Source organism: Scophthalmus maximus, chromosome 11 (assembly GCF_022379125.1).
Source record: "Scophthalmus maximus strain ysfricsl-2021 chromosome 11, ASM2237912v1, whole genome shotgun sequence".
Taxonomy (NCBI): Eukaryota; Metazoa; Chordata; class Actinopteri; order Pleuronectiformes; family Scophthalmidae; genus Scophthalmus; species Scophthalmus maximus.
The window spans coordinates 16492547-16512418 of NC_061525.1; the positions used below are offsets into that span (position 1 = coordinate 16492547).

Below are 19872 nucleotides of genomic sequence, written 5' to 3' on the forward strand. Positions count from 1 at the left end.
TGTGCTGGCTGCACTCTGCAGTGACAGTCATCACTGTTGTCAGGTCTGGAAACATTGAATATATTGAAAAAAGGCCAGACCCCAAACACATCTCCTAACAGCTCCTTATACACCTAATCAAACATGCTTAGCTTCAGGCTTAAAAGTCCCGGATAGTGCTCTTACCTAGATACAGTGTGTGTGTTTGTGCAGTTGTGCAACTTAGTATATGTGTGTGTTGTGTGGATGGCAAAGTGTCTGATAAATGGCTTTCATTTGGTCCAGGAGAACTCTTTACTAACACCTGGCTTTATCTTCTCGGCTCAGGAGGGAAAGTGAGGGTATATGTGTGTGCGTGCTTGCATATGTGCGCGTGCTTGTATGGTAGAGAGTGAGAGAGTTAGAGAGAGAGAGAGAGAGAGTGGGGAAGGATAAAACAGATAGCTAATCTTGAACTTTATCCTGACAGCAGGAAAAGAGGTCATCTGAGGATGGAGATTTAAAATATATTGGGGTTCAAATATATATAGGGATTTAAATATATTAATATATATCCTGATCTCAACCAATGACTACCAGGCAGATGCTGCATTTATCATCATCACCAACTGGAAAGTAAAATGTTACTAAACAAAGCCCATGTGCAAGGCAGGCCATTTTGATCACACTGGGTGCAGTCAATTTAGTGGAGGCTTTTACTTTAAGTCAGTGTAATCCAGGATTGTGGATCAGGATTTTTAATCAGGGCACCATTTCGCATGGTCTTAGTGAAGATGATGTTCATTAAAGACACCTACTGAGCAAGAGGCAGCACGTCGGTGTGGAAGTTCTTTGGTTTTAAAAAGGAGGATGGTGCGCAGCGTCAGGTGTTGTGCAGAACATGCCGTGCTACCGTTGCTACTTCACGTGGCAACACCACCAACCTGTATCAGCGCTTGACACAGCGCCACAGCCACCGCCAGCGCCAACAAGTCAGTGACAGTAGTGACGAACACAGAACCACACGAGAGTTGTTTGAGACTGTTACTCCGTATGAAAATGTCTCACGTGGCACCGTGAGGTGAGGAACACCGCAACTATTCCCTCGTTAAAGAGACAGACTGCTAACAGAGAGAGAGCTCTCTCCCCTTCTCCTCTTCAACACATCTCGCTCTCTGTCAGTGTGTGTGTGTGTGTGTGTGTGTGTGTGTGTGTGTGTGTGTGCACGCACGCTCGATAATTATAATCGCAAATCGAATCGCAATCGCAATATCTGTTAAAAAAATCGCGATTCGATATTTTCCCCAAATCGTTCAGCCCTAGATAATATGCTATTGACAGATTTTCACTTGCTACTTTTACTCATGTCACTCATTGGACATAAAAGCACATAATGCACCATACATTGAGTACCGTGGCTGAGACAATATTTGATAACATTTCCATTCGAATGTGTCCATAACATTTTGAGTAATCCTGCTAACAAGCAAACTGTGTTAGTGCCATTCTGTGAGAATGCAAGAAACAAACAAGAGGTTGGTTACAAAAAAGTCTGAACATCCCGTTCCTCTTCCATCTGGTGTTTTGTATCTCCTTGACTTAACACACTGACATGTGTCACACTGTGTTGCGTTAAGTTTCATCAGAAGAGTTCAGTGTCCCTCAATCGTGGGCACGCACGCACGCACGCACGCACGCACTCACGCACGCACACTTCACTCCTTGTGTTGATCCTCCATTGCTGAGTTCATTTCCTTGCCTCTAATACACGGCCACTCAACTTTCTTGTGCATGACCTCAGCTCTATGTTCTAGGATGTTTGAACGAGCCCAAACTGATTATATAGAAGTGACATTTGTAATCAATGTATTTATGTTCTATTTGACATTACAAATTTCAGTCCTACAAGTTACCCTGTCTCCATGTCAAACAAATCTGTGTTGAGGCGCTCTGCTCTAACATTCACACCTACATGTCTAACCTCAACCTTTCGGCCATTACTATTCCCTAAACAAATCATCTTCTACATTTTTATCAGACGGCTGGCAAACACAATATAAGTTATATCAATGCTGCAGTGCAGATGTTTTGAAAATAGTTAACATTTACAAACACAACTCCACATATTGAGAGTAAGAATTTAACCTTAACATGATAATCACTGTGATGGATTATCCCTTCTAAACCTAGTTTCATGTCTCTGCAAGGTGAATTTTATTTTTATTGTTAAAACAATTGAAAAGGATGTCAGACTGGTTTAACACTTTAAACTTAAATTGAAGTCTTGACCCCAAAATAAACTGCTCTTATATCTCCAGAATGGAGGTGATTGACTGCAACACAACTTGGCGTATGGGTTTGTTTAAAAGACACACACAGGCTTGCGGCTTTGTTCAAACCTTTATAAGTTTGAAATTACAAGCATCTTTAGTGACCACCTTCACATGCTGCTACACATGGTTGGTGAATATATCTTCATGCTTTTTTAGTAACAACAAAGTGTAGAGTTGTTGACAGAGAATAAGTGAGAAAAATCTAGACAACAGATGGCATAGCCAAGGTGTAATAGGTTGGAATGAACAAACAATCTGGATGTGGTTGTTTTTTTAATATAATATATACTGAATCATTAAAATAAACTGACAGGTTCTGATACCTAATTTGGCTGATGTAGGAGATCCCTAATACACACACAGGACCTGAGGCAGACGGGCAAATTAGGGGAAATGGATGTGAAAAGTTTTTACTTCTGCACTCAATGCTCCCATTGCTGACTTCACTTATATAATGGGCAGAAGAGGAAAAGGGGGAGTCTGAAGGAAACATAACACAACCACCTGTTTCCTGGTAATTTTGTTTTTGAAAATCCGTCTCACTCCGAGCTGCCAGAAAACACATAACACAACTATGCAAAAACGCAGTTAATGCAGGTTCTTAGTCGGCTTAAGCAAACATCTTTACTGTTGATGCACCGGTTGTTTGTAGCAAATAAACACAAACAAGCAAGATGAAGCTTTGCATTCAGTAGGAAGTCACTTCAATGGTACACACGACCAAGGCAGAGATAGCACTTCACTCAGGATACGTAGGTCCCTTAATATGCTTTGGCTGCTTATTTGTACTGACATGTACAGTATGTGAGTGTAATTAATAGTGTATTAATGAATGTGCTTGTGTACATTCCTGTATATATGCGTTAGAGTCCATCTGCATGCGAGTTTGTCTGTGTGTTTGTGTGAGGTAGAGATTGAGGCTGTGGTGTGTGTGTGTGTGTGTGTGTGTGTGTGTGTGTGTGTGTATGCACCTGGGAGCTGATGATTCTCTGAGAGGATCTCTCTATGTTGGCAGGCAGACCAAAGAATGCAGGTCTGTCATCCTCTGGGAGATTCTCTATTACACTGCGGTAGTCCTGGGAAAACACGCAGAGACAGGCAGGTCACATACAGAAATGCAGCCAGAAGCACCGATAGTAACACACCGGAGATACAAAGAGTTGGAAAGCGAAGGAGAAGGTGTGACCATGATGTCATTCCTCTCAGACAACAGAAAAACCTACAACAGTTTTACATTTCCAAGAAAAACCATGCTACAACCTTCTCGTAGTTTGCTACATGTGACTATGGGATGAAATTTTTTTTAAATTTTATTCTTTTATTGTTTGTATGGTTCACTTCTGATTCTCTAACAGTATTCATTAGGCAAAAAGTACTTTAAAAGCTTAAATTATTAAGTGCACTCCTACTTACTAATGCCTGTTTAATTGTACAAACAATTTGCCAATGTCAAAATATAGATTTTCATATTGAATTATTTTGCTTACAAAATGTTCTTTCAATGGCTAGGCAGTATACTAACGTATTATAATATGACTCTAAAGGAGCAGGAATCTAATTAACGTTTGGGGCATACAAACCCACTTATGTATTCTAAACTGCATCCATAGAATGCAAACTAAATGAACAGCAATACAAAAACAACACAAATTGGGTGAACTTGAGGGAAACTAATGGCATTTATTTGTTGTCGCTACTTAATAAACCAACTGAAAATGAAGCCAACATTTCACAGGCTAATGGAATTTCAATACTGACCAAACCGCAAACAATAAATCTAGTTGCTTGGGGAGCAGGAATTGAGTACCAATTCTTTGAAATTGTTTTGCCTTTTTGCCAAATGCACCTGGGACTATTAGGGAGTGCACACACTACACTGCACTTTAAACTATTCAGTAGAAAAAGAAGGGAATGCTCTTTTTTTCTGTAGCTAGAATTAATTCTTTGAACATTTTAAGAGCCCTTCATACAGCACCTATGCCTGCAACTCTAGTGTGTTATCCTGACAACCTACCAATATGGAGCAAGAACCTGGGAGGCTCATCTGAGGTGGAAAGAAGCGTATTCCTCCTCTGCTCTTTCTCTGACCGGCTGAGAGGGAGGATGAAAGGAGACGTGCGGAGAAGAACTGCTCAAGGTAAGAACGTAGGATGCGGAGGTCAGAGGGGTTGTCAATGCGTCCGCCATAGATGGCACTCTCCAAAAGGCCATGGACAAACTCCCACTGGAAAGGTTTACCACCTTGGAGATACCAAGACACAGACACAAAGAAAGCTATACGCATGTGTAATAATGAGTATGCACAGAATAAAACAAGTGTGCACATGCACAAATGCATACTGAATACTCTGAAAGACAGGGAGACACAATAGAGGGTAAAGGGGCATGCATACACGCAGGGCATTGAAATGCAAATGCTGAGTTGTTCGGTTCATGCTCTATCATAGGTGGTGTTAATTAAAGAGGTAAATGATTGACAATCTCGCAGATTCCAGTTCTCATAACCGTGTGTGCTGTGCTGAATGTAGTGTGCTGTCCACCGCATTCCGATCTGTTAGCAGCTCCCCTACCTTCAAAAAGCCTGTCAATGATCTCAAATCCAGCACGAAGGTCCGACAAAGAAAACTCGTAGAATTTAGTCCAGCCCTGGATAAAAGCAGAGAGATGGGAAAATGAATTTTAACAATTACAAAACATTAACTTCACTGATCGTACAACGTGATCTCAAAATATCATGGTAAAGACACCTGTATGCTGTTGACTACAGTGTGTTGTTAGTCGGAAACCCAGTGCAACCAATTCTTTTTCCTAATACAGCCGTGATATAATGCTGCAATAACTGAAAGGGAAATCTCTAGTAGCTGTTGACTGAAGGCTACTGTATACCATTACTATTAGATTACCATTCATTTTCTCGGTCTTGAAACCATCTAGCCACAAGCAGAATCTGTGATTATAGTTTTTTTTTAACAAAATAACAGACCCATGTACAGTATGTATGAAGACATCCTGCTACACAGTCAGGACATTAGAATAGAAGCTTCATGGAGGAAAAAAGTCTGAAAAACTTGATATCAATCAGACAAAAATTATGACCAAACATGCGCAGAAGAACACATACATAGTATTACAACATAGACACTTTCAGTGTTAAAACATAACTTGAGTGAAAGGACAGTCTCAGTTTGTGATTGTGCTTATTGCGCTTTACTATCCAGCAGTAACTAGCATCAGTAGTTGGATGAGGAGGTGAGGGCTGGGGGAACACTGTGAGGGATGTGCACACACACACACACAGCCTGTACACTGTACACGCTCAGTGGACAGCTCTGAGTACATCAGTGCACACATTAGGATGCGTCTCCACGTGTCTCGGGTGAGCACTTGTGATCGGATCTTGCTTCCTTGCTCTATATGCAAATAAACACGTTTGCCATTTCTGTTCGCAAAAGACCAAATTGTGTTGTTTTTAGCTAGTCCAACTACACAGATGAGTCAGTGGATATGTTTGTTTGTGTGTGTGTGTGTGTGTGTGTGTGTGTGTGTGTGCAGCTTTACCACGAAATAACATTTTCCCCATTTGTAAAAAACATTTGGTTCATTATAAGATACTAGCAGGTCCGCATACGTCAGCTGAGTAGGAAGGTCCTCCAATGTGGCCCTGGACAAATTTGCATTTACGTGGCTAAAAGAATTTGGCCACATGCGTCCCAGACCACCGCGAACGTTGTGTTAGTGAGCACAAATGCGTCCTCATTGCATCTTGGGTGTGTTCACACCTGTACTTAGAGGTGACCACATGTGATCAGATCACCCAGTATCATGGATTTCATACCAGGTCTGAACCAGGCCTTTAAATCAAGCATGTTAAAAGGATGGGAGCCTGGAGAGAATAAATAAGAAAAAGGAGTTGTGACTGTTTCAACAATTAGACAATCATGTTTTGGGAGATAAATCTCACTTTACCATCTCAAGTTACAACCCTTCCCAGACATTCAGTGACTGAGAAAGAAAAAAAAAGTGAGATGGTAGCCGGGGGGGTATCAAATTAGGGGACAAAGAAGTAAGCAGATTAAAGTGAGAGAATTTAGAGAAAGAGAAACACGGACATGGACCCCAGAGACATATAAGACATAGGCTGTATGTTAGATATGTAGGTCTACATTGTCCTCTCGGGCAATCAATATATTTTTTCTCTCCAAACAACTCTACAAGGAGAGGAATGATTAAGGGGGGGCATTGGGGCTTAGCCTGAGGAAACAGGAAAGACAGAGAGAGAAGAGACTAGTGTGCAGAAGTTTGGCAATTTAATTACAAAAACATGTTCTTTGCTACTGTTCTCCCTCGTGTTTTGGTTTACTGGGAGTGTTCTGATTGTGTGTTGGTAAGCAGAGCAAAAACAACTCAAAACAAAACTTGCTGTAACTGCAAACATATCTTATTGCTCCATTAGACAATTTGACCACTCTGAGGCCTCAATGCAACACACACACACACACTCACTCACACACTCGCACGCACGCACGCACGCACACACGCACAAATGAGTCCCAGGGCAGCATGAGACTCTGCCACATATTGGCATGCTACCAAATTGTAAATGGAACTGTAGAGAGGACACGACACAGCAAATTGCATCAAGTACAGGGCAAGTATCAAGTAATTACAGGTTTAACCACATCCTCTTTTGCCTGTGTCAAAATGTGTCTGCATCTTGGTATTTGAGTCTCTGACTTTTTTTGGTAGAAAAAAAAGGCAGAGACTCAAGAACCTTAATTTAGTGGACTCTAAACTGAATTGTAATCCTTCCTATGGGTATTGTGTAAGAACATATGAGGAGAAAGCAGAATGTGACGTAGATATTCAAACAAACCATTAGACATATCTGCTACTCACTAGACAATGTCATGGCAGCACAGCACCCCTAACTCACTAAGATAGGAAGACACAATATATAGTGTTGAATCAAACTGGTTTGTGCAACAGGTCATCCAACCAGGTTGTGTGTATTACTGATCTGGACAGCCACAGTCCAGAGCAGGGAGAAAATCCTGCTGTCACACAGTGCTGAGCCATGATAATCGCATAAATATGGGGATAACAGCGCTCATTTTTGGAATGTCCCTTGTCAATGGCATTGTAAAAAAAAGGCGTTTTACCAAAGGGTTTGCAAAGGGAAGGTGTGACATGTTCCGCATTGTGTTTTGTGCTGTGTACATTGTACGCGTGTTGACCAGTAGGCAAGTTTACTACAAAGGCTTACACACACGCGCACACGATCGCGCACACACACACACACACAAACACAAAGATTTTTGCAGTGGCACAAAACAATGAGCAAACACGTTTGTTTCAGTGGAAGTCTATGTATAAATAGACTATGACATTTAATTCAGTGTAACTTCCTCTCATCACAGTGCTTATGATTCAGAATGGGTTTAATCATACATTATAGTAACTGGCTTGGAAATAGCCAAAGGTTCAGAGGGGTATGAAAGCGCATTGTAATGCTTTAAAAAATAAATTGTAAAAGTATCTATGTGACAGCAGCTTTTGCTTATAGAATCCATGTAAAGGTTATAATCCAATATCAGTAATATTAAAGAAAGGAGCTGATTTCATTGTCAGTTTGTGCATTTTCCCAGACTGTTGCAATATATTGACAAATGTTGTGTCTTTGCTTCTTTAAAAGACATTTCAATGCTAGAGTAGTTTGGATTCATTGTCCCGAGATAAAACTGAAGAACTGTGTATTTTACCTGTGGTATGTAGTTGCGTCTCTCTTGGCAGACAGCATGGAACCAGGCCAAACAGAACAGAGACTGAGCTCGAGCCAGGACGCCTCCTAAACACAAGCAATGAACAGCATCCCAACTAATTACAATAATCAATCATTATCAGAGTGTCTTTGTTTTACAATCATTGAGAGCAGTTACACATTTTCTTACCATTCATTCAACAAAATACAACGAAGATGACTGAAAGGAATATTAACCATTCTGTTTTGTGTTACGGATCTTTCAGAATTTTTTGAATGCTGTGTTGTAGCCGTATTTGCTGCTGTTCATTTCACTCGCTGGAATTGTTCCCAGGACTCATGGCTCAAGCTAATAATCATGAACATATTCTAAAAACTTTTTGAAATACAGTTCAAAAGACATTAAAACTCAAGTAAAATCTGGAAAGGCTCGCTGATAAAAGTATGTTTTAAGAAGGGATTTAAAAGAAATCCCCGACTGAGCTGAACTCATTTTGACCGATGATAAATTGAGAGATGTAGGATGTATTTTGACATGAATTCCTTAAAAACAAAGCAGAGACATTCACTAATTTCAGCATTATTTAAAATGAGAAAGAGACGAGAAGAGAAGAGCAAACCTTTACTGATCTGCTCAGGAGTCCACGACTCATATGTCCTCAACAGATTCCTCTTCAGCCCAGGAGGAGCCTGGAGATGGGAAAAGAAAGGGAGGACAGACATACAGACAGGAAAAGGTAAGGAAGGATGAATGGGAGGGGAGAAAACCTGGCTTTATTATTATAAACACCATACAGTCATACAAACACAGAATTGTAAGGCCTTGGTGATACTGATAATAGACATTGGAAGAGTGAATGATAAAATGATTTGGGTAATGCTGGGGAGCCCAAAAATTAAAACTGCTAGGATTTCAACCAAGGATAACCTCTTTACTATACAAGCACTTTAACCAACTAAACCAGAGCACCCTGCGGCTTGCAGCTGCAGAGCAACTCGTGCTCTTTAACTGATTCGCTGTGGCAAATCTGTACAGCATATATATGCATAGTTATGTCATTAAGCCTTCAATTAAAAAAAATTAGTGGGAGGTGAAACTACCTGCAGGAAACTATTATATACTGCACCTGGCTTTCGGAATTTTAGATTGTTGGTGGCATTTTAAAATAAGAACGTAAAAAAATAGATCTCTCATCTATGTGCTTCATAGATGATGAACCTTTAATGAGTGCAAAATAAATAAAGTTGTCAACAACACGCTAAATCAAATTGACTTTACAAACAGCCGTTACACTGGAGGCCAGCTGTAAAAGTGTGCAACTGTTTTGTTCTGTTTTCATCATGTTACTAGGTCAGGGTGTCAAGTGAGCTTGCATCACTGTGAGACTGGAAGGCTGAATTGTGAGAACTGGGAAGAAACATTATACTAAAATCTCCAAGAGCGTGATTCCCAAATCCCCCGGATCAAGTACGAGTGCCCAGCAAAGACCAGAGAGAAGGTGTGACAGCAAATCAGGACGTGTGTCATGTTGGTTCTTTTCAGTCTGCTTTGTGTTCAGTGTGTTTAGCTGAAGCCGACACCCAGTGTGCAGGACTAGCAAACATTGGACCACGTGTAAAAAAAAAATACAAACTAAATCCTTCAGACTGTATACATGCTGCATTCCTATGTTATATTGTACTTTAGTTGACATATTCTCTACAGGAATCAGAGCATTCTGCATCTCAGTTTCTGTTGTTTGATTCATCTGTCAGCAATATGCTCTTATTATGACATAAACAATGTAGTATGCATTGAAATCAGTTCACAAATTATCAGCTTTGCTGAACATTTGGTTCCTCCATCTGGAGGTTTTGATAATATGTACAGTCAGTAATGAATAAATACTACATTTGCCAAACTCACTACATGTGTTGTCAAATATGATTGAATTTGCAAGGTGCGTTACAGTTTTTCTACAGTCGGTCTGAATTGTACTTGTTCCGGCTGCAACGGAGCAGTTTTCCCTTTGTGCATCACTGAATGTTCATCTCACGCTTTCTCTATTCAACCTTAACAATTGACACTAACTAGTTCAATTATCATTCTGTCAGGATTTTATCTCACATGAAGTTTCTGCATTCTGGTTTTGTGTTGAGTGATGTTTGGGGCAGGTTGGAAAAGCTATGATGGCTGGGATATCACTGTCACAGATTTTTACTATTCTGTGTGTAAGTAATTGAGTTTGTTAATTAACTGCTGACTGATATATTTTTGTAAAGTGGGTTGTAGAGGAGGCTTGGTGGAGGAAATGTCAACTTGTGTGTGTGTGTGTGTGTGTGTGTGTGTGTGTCACGTGCTGTTAGCTCACATTTATAACTATTTAAACTACTGCACCAGACGTTGGCATTTTCTCGTCCTGCAGTCGACAAATAATATATTGCAGTGCCTCGGTTATAACTTGGGGGGGTCAGGATGTGTGTGCGTACTTGTCAGTAAGATAGTCCATGAAAGTGTGAGTTTCTGAGGGGAAAGAAAAAGACAGCCAGGGAGAGGCGGCAGCATGCTTGGCTGCTGAAGTAGTAACCCCATGAGCATAACTTCCATCAGAAACACACTGAGTGCTGAAGCACACATCACTAACACACAAGCTGCAGGCTTCTGTATCTCCATCGGGCCCAAATGTGACTTCAATGTATTAACAGTCATATCCTGTAGAGTATGCAATAGACACATGGCTACACTCTGTACAAACCAACAGGCGATATATGGAACATTTAAGGAAAAGATTCAAAAAATAGATATGGATAAGCATTTTTGTACAGTATGCCTCCAAAAGGGTGTGTGTGTGTGTGTCTGTGTGTGTGTGTGTGTGTGTGTGTGTGTGTGTAGGTGAGACATTTCCAGTCAGCCTCCTGGAAAAACTTCCAGAAAATGTCCAAAGGAGCCCATGTGAAAATAAAGTAGAAAAATCTCTGGAAGACTCACAGCGAGTGAGTTGATGACTGTAAACAACTCTGCTTTCCGCAGTGGAGTTACTGTATTGTCATGTCCTGCCTCCAGCATTTTTTTATGATGACACACACTGTAATATCACAGAACATTTCCTTTTGGTGTGAACGCGTCTGACTCGGACAATCTCCTGCTGCGTTGTGCGTTATGTATGTGGATAAACAAAATCCGGAAAATGTTCGGATTCAATTTCTGGACATTCATGTCTGACTACAGCTTAAATTAGGTCAATGCTACCCAGCACTAAACTTCACTGTAACCACTACGGTAGTAGTATTGTAGTGATATTGTGTTTACACCTGTATTTGTAATTGTGGAATTGTGTTTGGGTACCTCATAAGTGATCTTGAGGCTGGACTGCAGCAGTATAGGAGGGAATCTGGGGTGAACTTCTGCTGTCAGCCAGAGACGGAAGCCTGCTTTGGGACGCAGGACATTTAGCTCCTGTGAAAGACAGTACACACATTAGACTCATTAGACAAAGCGATGGAATCGTAGCAGGAGTATCAGTGTAACAGTTGTGCTGTCATATCTGGCTTAGGTCTTCAGCTCCTCATCTCCTATTTTCTAAACTTTAGCCTGGCGAAGGATTAAGTCTGTCTGAGTGTATGCACAATATATTCACAAAGACAGATTCCGGCCATCTGATTGAGATTCAGACACAGGTTCCTCTTTCTCTGAGGTGCAAGTACCAACCACAAAGTTCACTGAAGTTCATTCGGACAAGTTTTCATTCCAATAGTAGAGCAAATACTTTATGCTGCACTGAATGCACTTTTCGATTCACCTTTTTTCAATATCAATAACCTTCTAACAATGCAACAACTTGTGTTACTTAAACCCACAATGGCAAATCATTCACCTCAAGTTTATACATTTGCTCCACTCCCTTTCTCTCTCTCTTTGCTAACGGTCTCATCTCAGTTTACAGCTTTCTTCTCCATTCTCTTCATAAATTCCTTGCCCCTTCTCTTTCCATCCGTCTAAAAATAATTGTGGTTAAAAATAGCACGATGGAAACCTCGGGTCTTGTGTCATCTTATTGGTAACACACACATGGACGCACACATGCGCACTCTCTCTCGTGATCTCAGGAAGCGATCACGATCAGAGAAAATCAGAGAACACAGGATTTTCGAAGAAAACTCCCGCCTCTCATTTTGAGTGTACCTCATGTCTCTTGTAAACTAGAATTCCACTGGAACAAACAATGGTAATGCAGTAAGATACAAGGCAGAGACATTACCAAAGAAAAAAGAGCGCAGGGAGATAGGTGGGTATAAGATATTGTCAAATATGGTAAGAAAGAGCACAGGTTAATTTCATCAAAAACCATGTTTGTTAGAACACATCCAAATTGTTCTGAAAGAAATGATAAACAGTATTGTATGGGCTGTAAAACTCCATTGTTTTCGTCATATTGACATACAAAGAGACATCGGGTTAGATTGATAAATAAAGGGATAGATCCATAAGTAGATGGAGGGAGTCAGAGATGTGAAAAATGAGCGACAGGAAACAATGCAAGTGGAAGAATATGAGTGGACAGGGATGAGAGGACATCTGCACTGCCAACTTCAATTATGAACACTTTCCGCTCTTCCTCTCTTCTCTTCACTCTAACTGACCAACTGGTTTAGGGAAGGAAGGAGCGACTGGCGAGACAGATGGCAAAAAGAAGAGGGAACATTTTTGAAACTACACTGAGAGACAGAATAGACAGAGTAAATGGACGGAGCAAGTGAGACAGAGACAGACACTAAAAACAAAGCAATCTCTTGGTAGAATTTACACCTGCCTGCTCAGGCTCAGTTCATCTTTTTCACTATTTTCACATCTAGTGTTTCTTCATTCTTTCTTTCCCATGCTCTCTGCCTCCCTCAATCCCCTTGTTGCACCAGTTTTTCATTTCAAGCTTGACTGCTGGGACCTCAACGGTTGCTGGGCAAAGTTCTACACAAAGAAACAGAGAGAGACGGAAGGGAACAGGAGTTTTACAAAGGGGGACAGGAGGAGTGTTAAGGAAAACTTGGAGGAAGACAGATGAAATGAAAAGGAGAAAAACAGGAACAAAACGCAAAATTGAAGAGGTAGGGAGAAGAGAGAGGTGAGCTGAGGTAAGGAAGGACATAAGTAGAAGACGACAGCTGTATTAAGCCATGGTTAGAGTCACACTGTGAGCACAGACGACCCTGGACAGGAGGGATCTCTGGCTCACCCAGGGCACACACATGCATGAATACACACACGCACAGACACACAGGTGAGGGTACACAAACATCTCCATGGGTGTGTGCGTGCGTGCGTATGTGTGCATGTGTGTGTGTGTGTGCGCATGTGTGTGTGTGTGTGTGTGTGCGCACACATGCGCACACACACACGCACACACACACACGCACACGCACGCACGCACGCACGCACGCACACACACATGCACGCACACACAAACGCGCACGCACGCACGAACACACACACACACACACACACACACACACACACCCACAAACACACAGAGAGAGGCCAATCAATGCCAACAGCTGAGCCTCCCAGTGAGATATGACCTGCTACAGTTACACGGCACTAAACAGAACCACAGGAAATGCACCTGGACACAAATAAACACAAAGAAATGAACCCACTTAATGTGACACACACACACACACACACACACACACACACACACACACACACACACACACACACACACACACACACACACACACACACACACACACACACACACACACACACACACACACACACACACACACACACACACACTCATTACAGGTAAATCAAGCATGTATGTAAACACATGTTTGTCCAGACATACACAAACAAACACACAGAAAGCCAAATAGACTTGGCCACTAAAACAGCCACACAGACAACAGCACACTGACTAACATGGGTTATGGTAATTTCAGAAACGGAAATTTAAGCAGCCAGCGAAAGTGTTGTTTGTTTTTTTAAACAGTGGCGTTGCAGTGGTGCACTACACAGTATTATAGAAAAACATTCACAAGCAGAGTGAAACTAGAATTTGCTTGTTAACTGTAAAGGTACCTCGTGGAGTATTGGACTTCAACTTTAAGTCGAACTCTGTTTAGGGAGTCTCACGCACACGTACACAGTCATGCTCATGCGTTCAAATTATTTCTCTGACCAATAGGTGGTAGTAATGTGTGTAGATATGCACTAATACCCAGAGCAATTGCCAGCATTTGACCTATTTGTTGGAGCTTGAGGATACATATCATGTGTTTTAGTAACACTGAATGTTAAAATAACTCCACTGGGCATCTTTAAGTACAGAACATCCTCTAGGGTCCCGCTTCAACTGACCTTTCCCCTTAAAGGTACAGTGCGTGGGATTCAGTGCTTGTCTAGTTCTGAGTTTGCAGATGAAACCAATTGAATACACATAATATACATAAAGAATTCACCATATACCTCTTGCTTTGCACAAGTTGCTCAAATATGGCTAAAAATACCACATGTGAATAATACTAATAAAAAAGCACAAAATAACAAGGAAAAGAAAACAATAATCTCTGACAAACAAATATACAGACACATGAAAAAAAAACTGTCCCTAAGGCTTCACCAGACACACAAAGACTTTTACACATTACAACATTACAAGGCACCTACTTTTTCCAGGAGCGGCAGCCATGCAGTGACAAGGTGCAGGTTTTTCAGGCAAAGCCAGTCTCCATTTCGGGCACATTCTCTGAGTGTAGCCAAGGCCACGTCAGCCTGTCCCTGACCCATGGAGATCTAGACAGACAGAAAGAGTGACGGAGGGAGGGAGGTGGAAAGTTACAAAATTTGATTCTACATTGTAATTTTTTTGAAGTTGGGGCCAGATAATCTGATGCAATATTTTAATTCATCTCTCTCTCCCTCAGTGAAAGAAACGTGTGATGTGATTTATCTCAATAGAGCCCCCACATAGAAGCAAGTAACTCTTAACCAATCTGATTTATATATAACTGATGTGATTTATACTAATGTTATATGTAGTACAGTAAAAAACGAAAAACATATTGTCTGTGAACTGCCAGAATAATCTTATAAACTATATGGTTGAATAAATCGGAAGCTCTAAAACTTTGAGCTGCTTGTGTGATTGCGTAGATCTTCATACTTAAAAAAGAAAAATAAATCTTAAACCGGAGACCAAAAATATATATTTGGAAAAATGTAAATAACATACGTTAAACTATGCAGCCTGATGTTTTTTTTGGCAGCAGGTGTTAATTTATTGAACTGAAACCCCACAGAAATACAACTCAAACTGAAATGAAGGAAGTACAGACAAGTACAGACTTCTTGCTGTCTTGAAATTTTACAATTGATGAACACCTTGCACTGACAAAAACTATGATTCAATAGAAGATTCAACCAGCTGTGCCTCTCTTGTTTTATGTGAACAATATCCTATTCTGCAGATCTGATCTTGGTATTGTGATGTTGTTGTGCTAATCTGCCATGACTTCTCCCCACTTTATCCTGTTATCCACTACCTCATGATAGTTGTCTCTGCCAATGGTTTCTGCAGCTAGTTCTGCAAGCTCCTGGGACGGGTCTGCCCCCGGAGAGATGATGATCAACACCGGCTCCCATTCTAATGTCTCTGTGAAGAGACGCCGCAGGTTCAGTGGAGGGGGGGAGAGCTCTTTCATACCTGCATAGAAGAGGAGGAGGAGGAGGCAGGAAAAGCATTAAAGCTGTGAAATGTTTATCTGTAAAGTTCGTTTCAACATATTTCAACTTGATATGCTACTCAAAGTCAGAGTCACTAGATATACTGCACAGAGAGGGTACAGATGAAAGCAGAAGACAAGGTAAATGCAAGTAAGTAGCAGCAAAGGGCAAGATGGAGACACATGGTGGCCAAATCAAGAGGGAAAAGATGACAGGGAAACAGAGGGAGGGCATGAACAGGGAGGGGTAGATGGTGCCTAATGGGGGATGATGGGGAAGGGAGGTTAGGGAGGGAAAAAGTAGAAAGAGGGAGAGCATAAAGGAGGCAATGATGGAGAGAGGGCGCAAGAGGAAGACACTGAGAAAAACAGAGTGAGAGAGATTACGAGGATAATGTGCTGTGCATACTGAGTGCTAGGTATGCAGCAGTATTCAATGCATAAAGCAAAAGAATACCTTGTCAGCCCCCTGGTGTTGAAAAGCCAGGCTCTTTGTATTCCTGTCTAAGTTTGTGTGCGAGTGTCTGCATGTGTGCGTTTCCTCACTGAGCATTAGGCTCTAATCCTGCTGTAATGTATTGAATTGCATATCAGATATGAGTTAATAGTGACACACAAGCAGCGATACAGGCTCACGGTGTGAGTGGCTGTGCTAGAAATTCCACTGTGACGTTATTCGTGCATGTATCAGCAGATATGCCTCTCTATCACACTCTCTCACACACAAACACACACAAACACACGACTGCTCCCCTCTGAACATTTGCCGTCTGCTGCCAAATGCAATCTGCTGCACTGACGCACACACACACACACACACACACACACACACACACACACAAGCATGCACACAAGGTCTTGGAAGACAACATCTCACAGCGACCTTTTGCTGCATCGCCATGGCAACGCAAAGAAAAACAGTCATTTGACCACATGGGTTGTGTTGTTTGACTGCAAAAAAAAGGGGGAGCTTTTAAACGGCGTGCACAAATACATGCACAACTACCTTGGACAGGGCAGGTAATCAGTATTCGTGCTGCAGAGCAGCATCGTCTGCCTGTGAGTAGCAAAGTTCACCTTGGTTTTTATGACACACGATGAGGGCAAAGAGGAGCCTAAAAAAATACAGTGCCACAGTCTCCCCATGTACGGTTCAAGCACTGAGAGGCAAAGAATTAAACAGCAGATACTTGACATTATGGGCATTCACATTTTGCAATTAAAACTTGCTTTATCTTTTTATCAAAATCACTGTAATGGAAACGATACAATTGTGCAATTTTATCTGAAAGTTGAGTGGCTGTTTAAACAAAAAAAGTCCCTCTCGGTTGGATGATTACTGATAAGAACAATGACTGAAAGACAAAGAGAGACAGGACATATTTTGTATGCGCATGTGAAAGAGGGTTTGTATTTTAGAGAAGTAGAGTGAATAGGCCAGTGAGTGTGCATTCTATCTGTGTGTGTGTGTGTGTGTGTGTGTGTGTGTGTGTGTGTGTGTGTGTGTGTGTGTGTGTGTGTGTGTTTGTGCGTGCATGCGTGCGTGCGTGCGTGTGTGCGTGTGTTCACTCAGGCATGCCTGTGTGCATGAGCAGTGCCCAGGCCTGGACTGGGAGGACTGAGTGAGATTAGCTGTAAGAGGATTACAGACTATGCCTCATTAGCATACTGATTCACTGCCAAAAACACATACACATAAACAAAAAAATCTACTTCTCCCCTGCTATTTAAAAAAAAAATCTATCTGTCTGTCTCTCTCGCACTTTCATTCATACAAAGATACACTCTCACCCGCCTCGTGCACTTAGAAGGTTGTGAATTTGGGGATGGACACGGATCTTTTTGAAGATAATCAATTTCATAGAAGCAAAAGGAGATCATCAATACACAAGTACCATGGTGCAACAAAACATACACACCTCCTAGGACACAACAATGGGCTAATAGACACTTATGAAAACAGATACATTCTCATCCTCAACGAGTCAGTATCATTATTAACACTCTGGAGCAGCTGCACAACAGCTGAAACTGAGTTTCAGTCAATAGAGCTTCTGCTACAAGTAGGAAATAAGGCAGTCAGAGTGCTGTGGCTCACCAAAGTGCTCTTTCCCTTTCTGTCTATATCTCCTCCCTTTCATCTCTTTGTGCAACCACTTCTTGCCAGATGGGTCTCTATTGAGAGTCCAATTTTAAACATTTGTGAAACTGCTTGAGAGTTGAGAAAAATGCTACAATAAAATTGCAGCAGATCATTTTCCAATAAAAAAAACCCGGGAGATTTTAAGAAAACAAGTTAAGCATATTAGGCAGCACAAAAACAAAAAGTAAAACATTTGGTACGTGCTGTTAAAAGTTGAGTGCCAATATATTTGATGAGAGTTTAATACTAAAAGCCTTCTCTGATGCCAAAGAATCATAAATTCCCTTGGTTGGTTTAGTTTCTGAGAATTACTCAGACTGCAGCACAGAACGGACTCTGCAATGTATGTGATTTAGTGCTGCAAGTTAACGGGCTGACTACAATAATATAAGTTGACAGTGAAGCTGTTGGTGCAGTAGGCAGATGTTCACTTTCTGTAACATGGCGAGATATGATGTTAGCCTTGGCGGAGGTACTGTATGCACCTTTCCACCTCCCTTCCAGTTGGTTGTGCATCTGTGATTGTCATTAGAGCTGCTCTCGGTCCAGCATCTCTGCTGATCACCTTGTTTTTATGTTATCCAGCACTCTGACACCATACCATCCACTCAACCATACACAAATTCACCATTGACTGGACTGTCTGCCTAATGAACCATATTATTACGTCTTTGTAGTAGTTATGTGCTCATTCTATTGCATCCCTAAAACTGTGAGCCCCCTGTTTTGTCATGTATTTTGTGCTGGGTCATTACACAAAGCCTCTAAAATGTATTAAAGTGTTTTTCTTTTACCAAATAAACAGTTGTATGATTTCTTAGTTTCTTTACTACTTCAATCATATTTCATAGCCTCGTTGGTGCAGTAGGCAGCGCGTCAGTCTCATAATCTGAAGGTCGTGAGTTCGACCCTCACACGGGGCAGGCTTTTAGAGCAAACCACACAGTGAATAAGAGACACATCACTGCCTGTCCTTGTTGTGAAATTAGTGCTGGGTCATTTCAGAGAGCCTATTAAGTGGCCATGTGTCTTGTTTGATGAAACAAATCATCAAAGGTAACACATTGTTTATTTATGTCACTGTTTGATACATTTTTTTTTTTGCTGTTTTTCGGCTGCTGGTTTGGCGACAATTGGTCGTAGAGGGATAATAATCACATTGTTGGAATATGTGGGCTACGAGCTTTCCTGAAATATGTAGCTTGTGTTAGTAGAATGCATGATCATCATATCGGACATCGTGGACATGTACAGTTATCGTGTTTATAGGAAATGGGGCTTTAGTTGCTTGGTATTTTCAAGTGTGTCTGTAGGTGAGCCATTTTCTTTAGGTCAGATGAAGATCAAGGCCTAAGGTTTATTATCGTTTCTGTGAGCATTTTGGTGTACAAATGCATTGCTGATATCAAATACACAAAGCAGATTGTATTTTTTGATATTTTTTCACTATTTTAGATTGGTTTTATGGCCTCGTTGGCGCAGTAGGCAGCGCGTCAGTCTCATAATCTGAAGGTTGTGAATTCAACTCTCACACGGGGCAGGCTTTTAGAGCGAATAGTCACTTCTCTCTGTCATCACATTTACAGTAAGACAGGCCCATATTTAAAGTGTCGTTCCTCCCTCGTACGCCGATTGGTCCACCATTGTTCAGCCTTAAAGAAAATAGCTTGGAGCCTGGCAAAATGGATTTATGGAAGATGGAAATTAACTTGCCTCTAATTGGAGGGGCGGGGCATGACCCAAGAAAGAATCTATAAACCATTTAAATTTTGGAGCGGATCCGGAAACGGCAAGATGGGATGTTAGCCTCGGCAAAGGTATGTGCTCTCCAATCTCCCCCTGGTTGTACATCTAAAATGTCCATTGCCATTATCAAATACACAGAGCAGATTGTATGTTTTCGTAATTTGCACTATTTAGAACTGTTTCATAGCCTCGTTGGCGCAGTAGGCAGCGCGTCCGAGACACACTGTCCTTGT

The 19872-nt window shown here is 41.3% G+C and overlaps 1 protein-coding gene and 2 non-coding genes across 8 annotated transcripts in view; 2 read left to right on the forward strand and 1 right to left on the reverse strand.

The window, feature by feature from the left end:
* Positions 1–19872, reverse strand: part of LOC118299815 (cytoplasmic dynein 2 heavy chain 1) — a 90310-nt gene that overhangs the window by 13065 nt on the left and 57373 nt on the right. For all 6 annotated transcript variants that reach the window (XM_035623851.2, XM_035623854.2, XM_035623853.2 and 3 more), the window contains 8 exons: positions 15571–15731; positions 14696–14821; positions 11375–11485; positions 8670–8739; positions 8051–8136; positions 4862–4937; positions 4306–4532; positions 3263–3367 (listed from right to left, as the gene is read on the reverse strand). In XM_035623851.2, the coding sequence (XP_035479744.2) occupies positions 3263–3367; positions 4306–4532; positions 4862–4937; positions 8051–8136; positions 8670–8739; positions 11375–11485; positions 14696–14821; positions 15571–15731 (962 nt within the window). The remainder of the gene's footprint in view (positions 1–3262; positions 3368–4305; positions 4533–4861; positions 4938–8050; positions 8137–8669; positions 8740–11374; positions 11486–14695; positions 14822–15570; positions 15732–19872) is intronic.
* trnam-cau lies at positions 18744–18816 on the forward strand. Its single transcript has one exon. It is a non-coding gene; the product is annotated as a tRNA-Met (tRNA).
* Positions 19361–19433, forward strand: trnam-cau. The gene has a single exon. It is a non-coding gene; the product is annotated as a tRNA-Met (tRNA).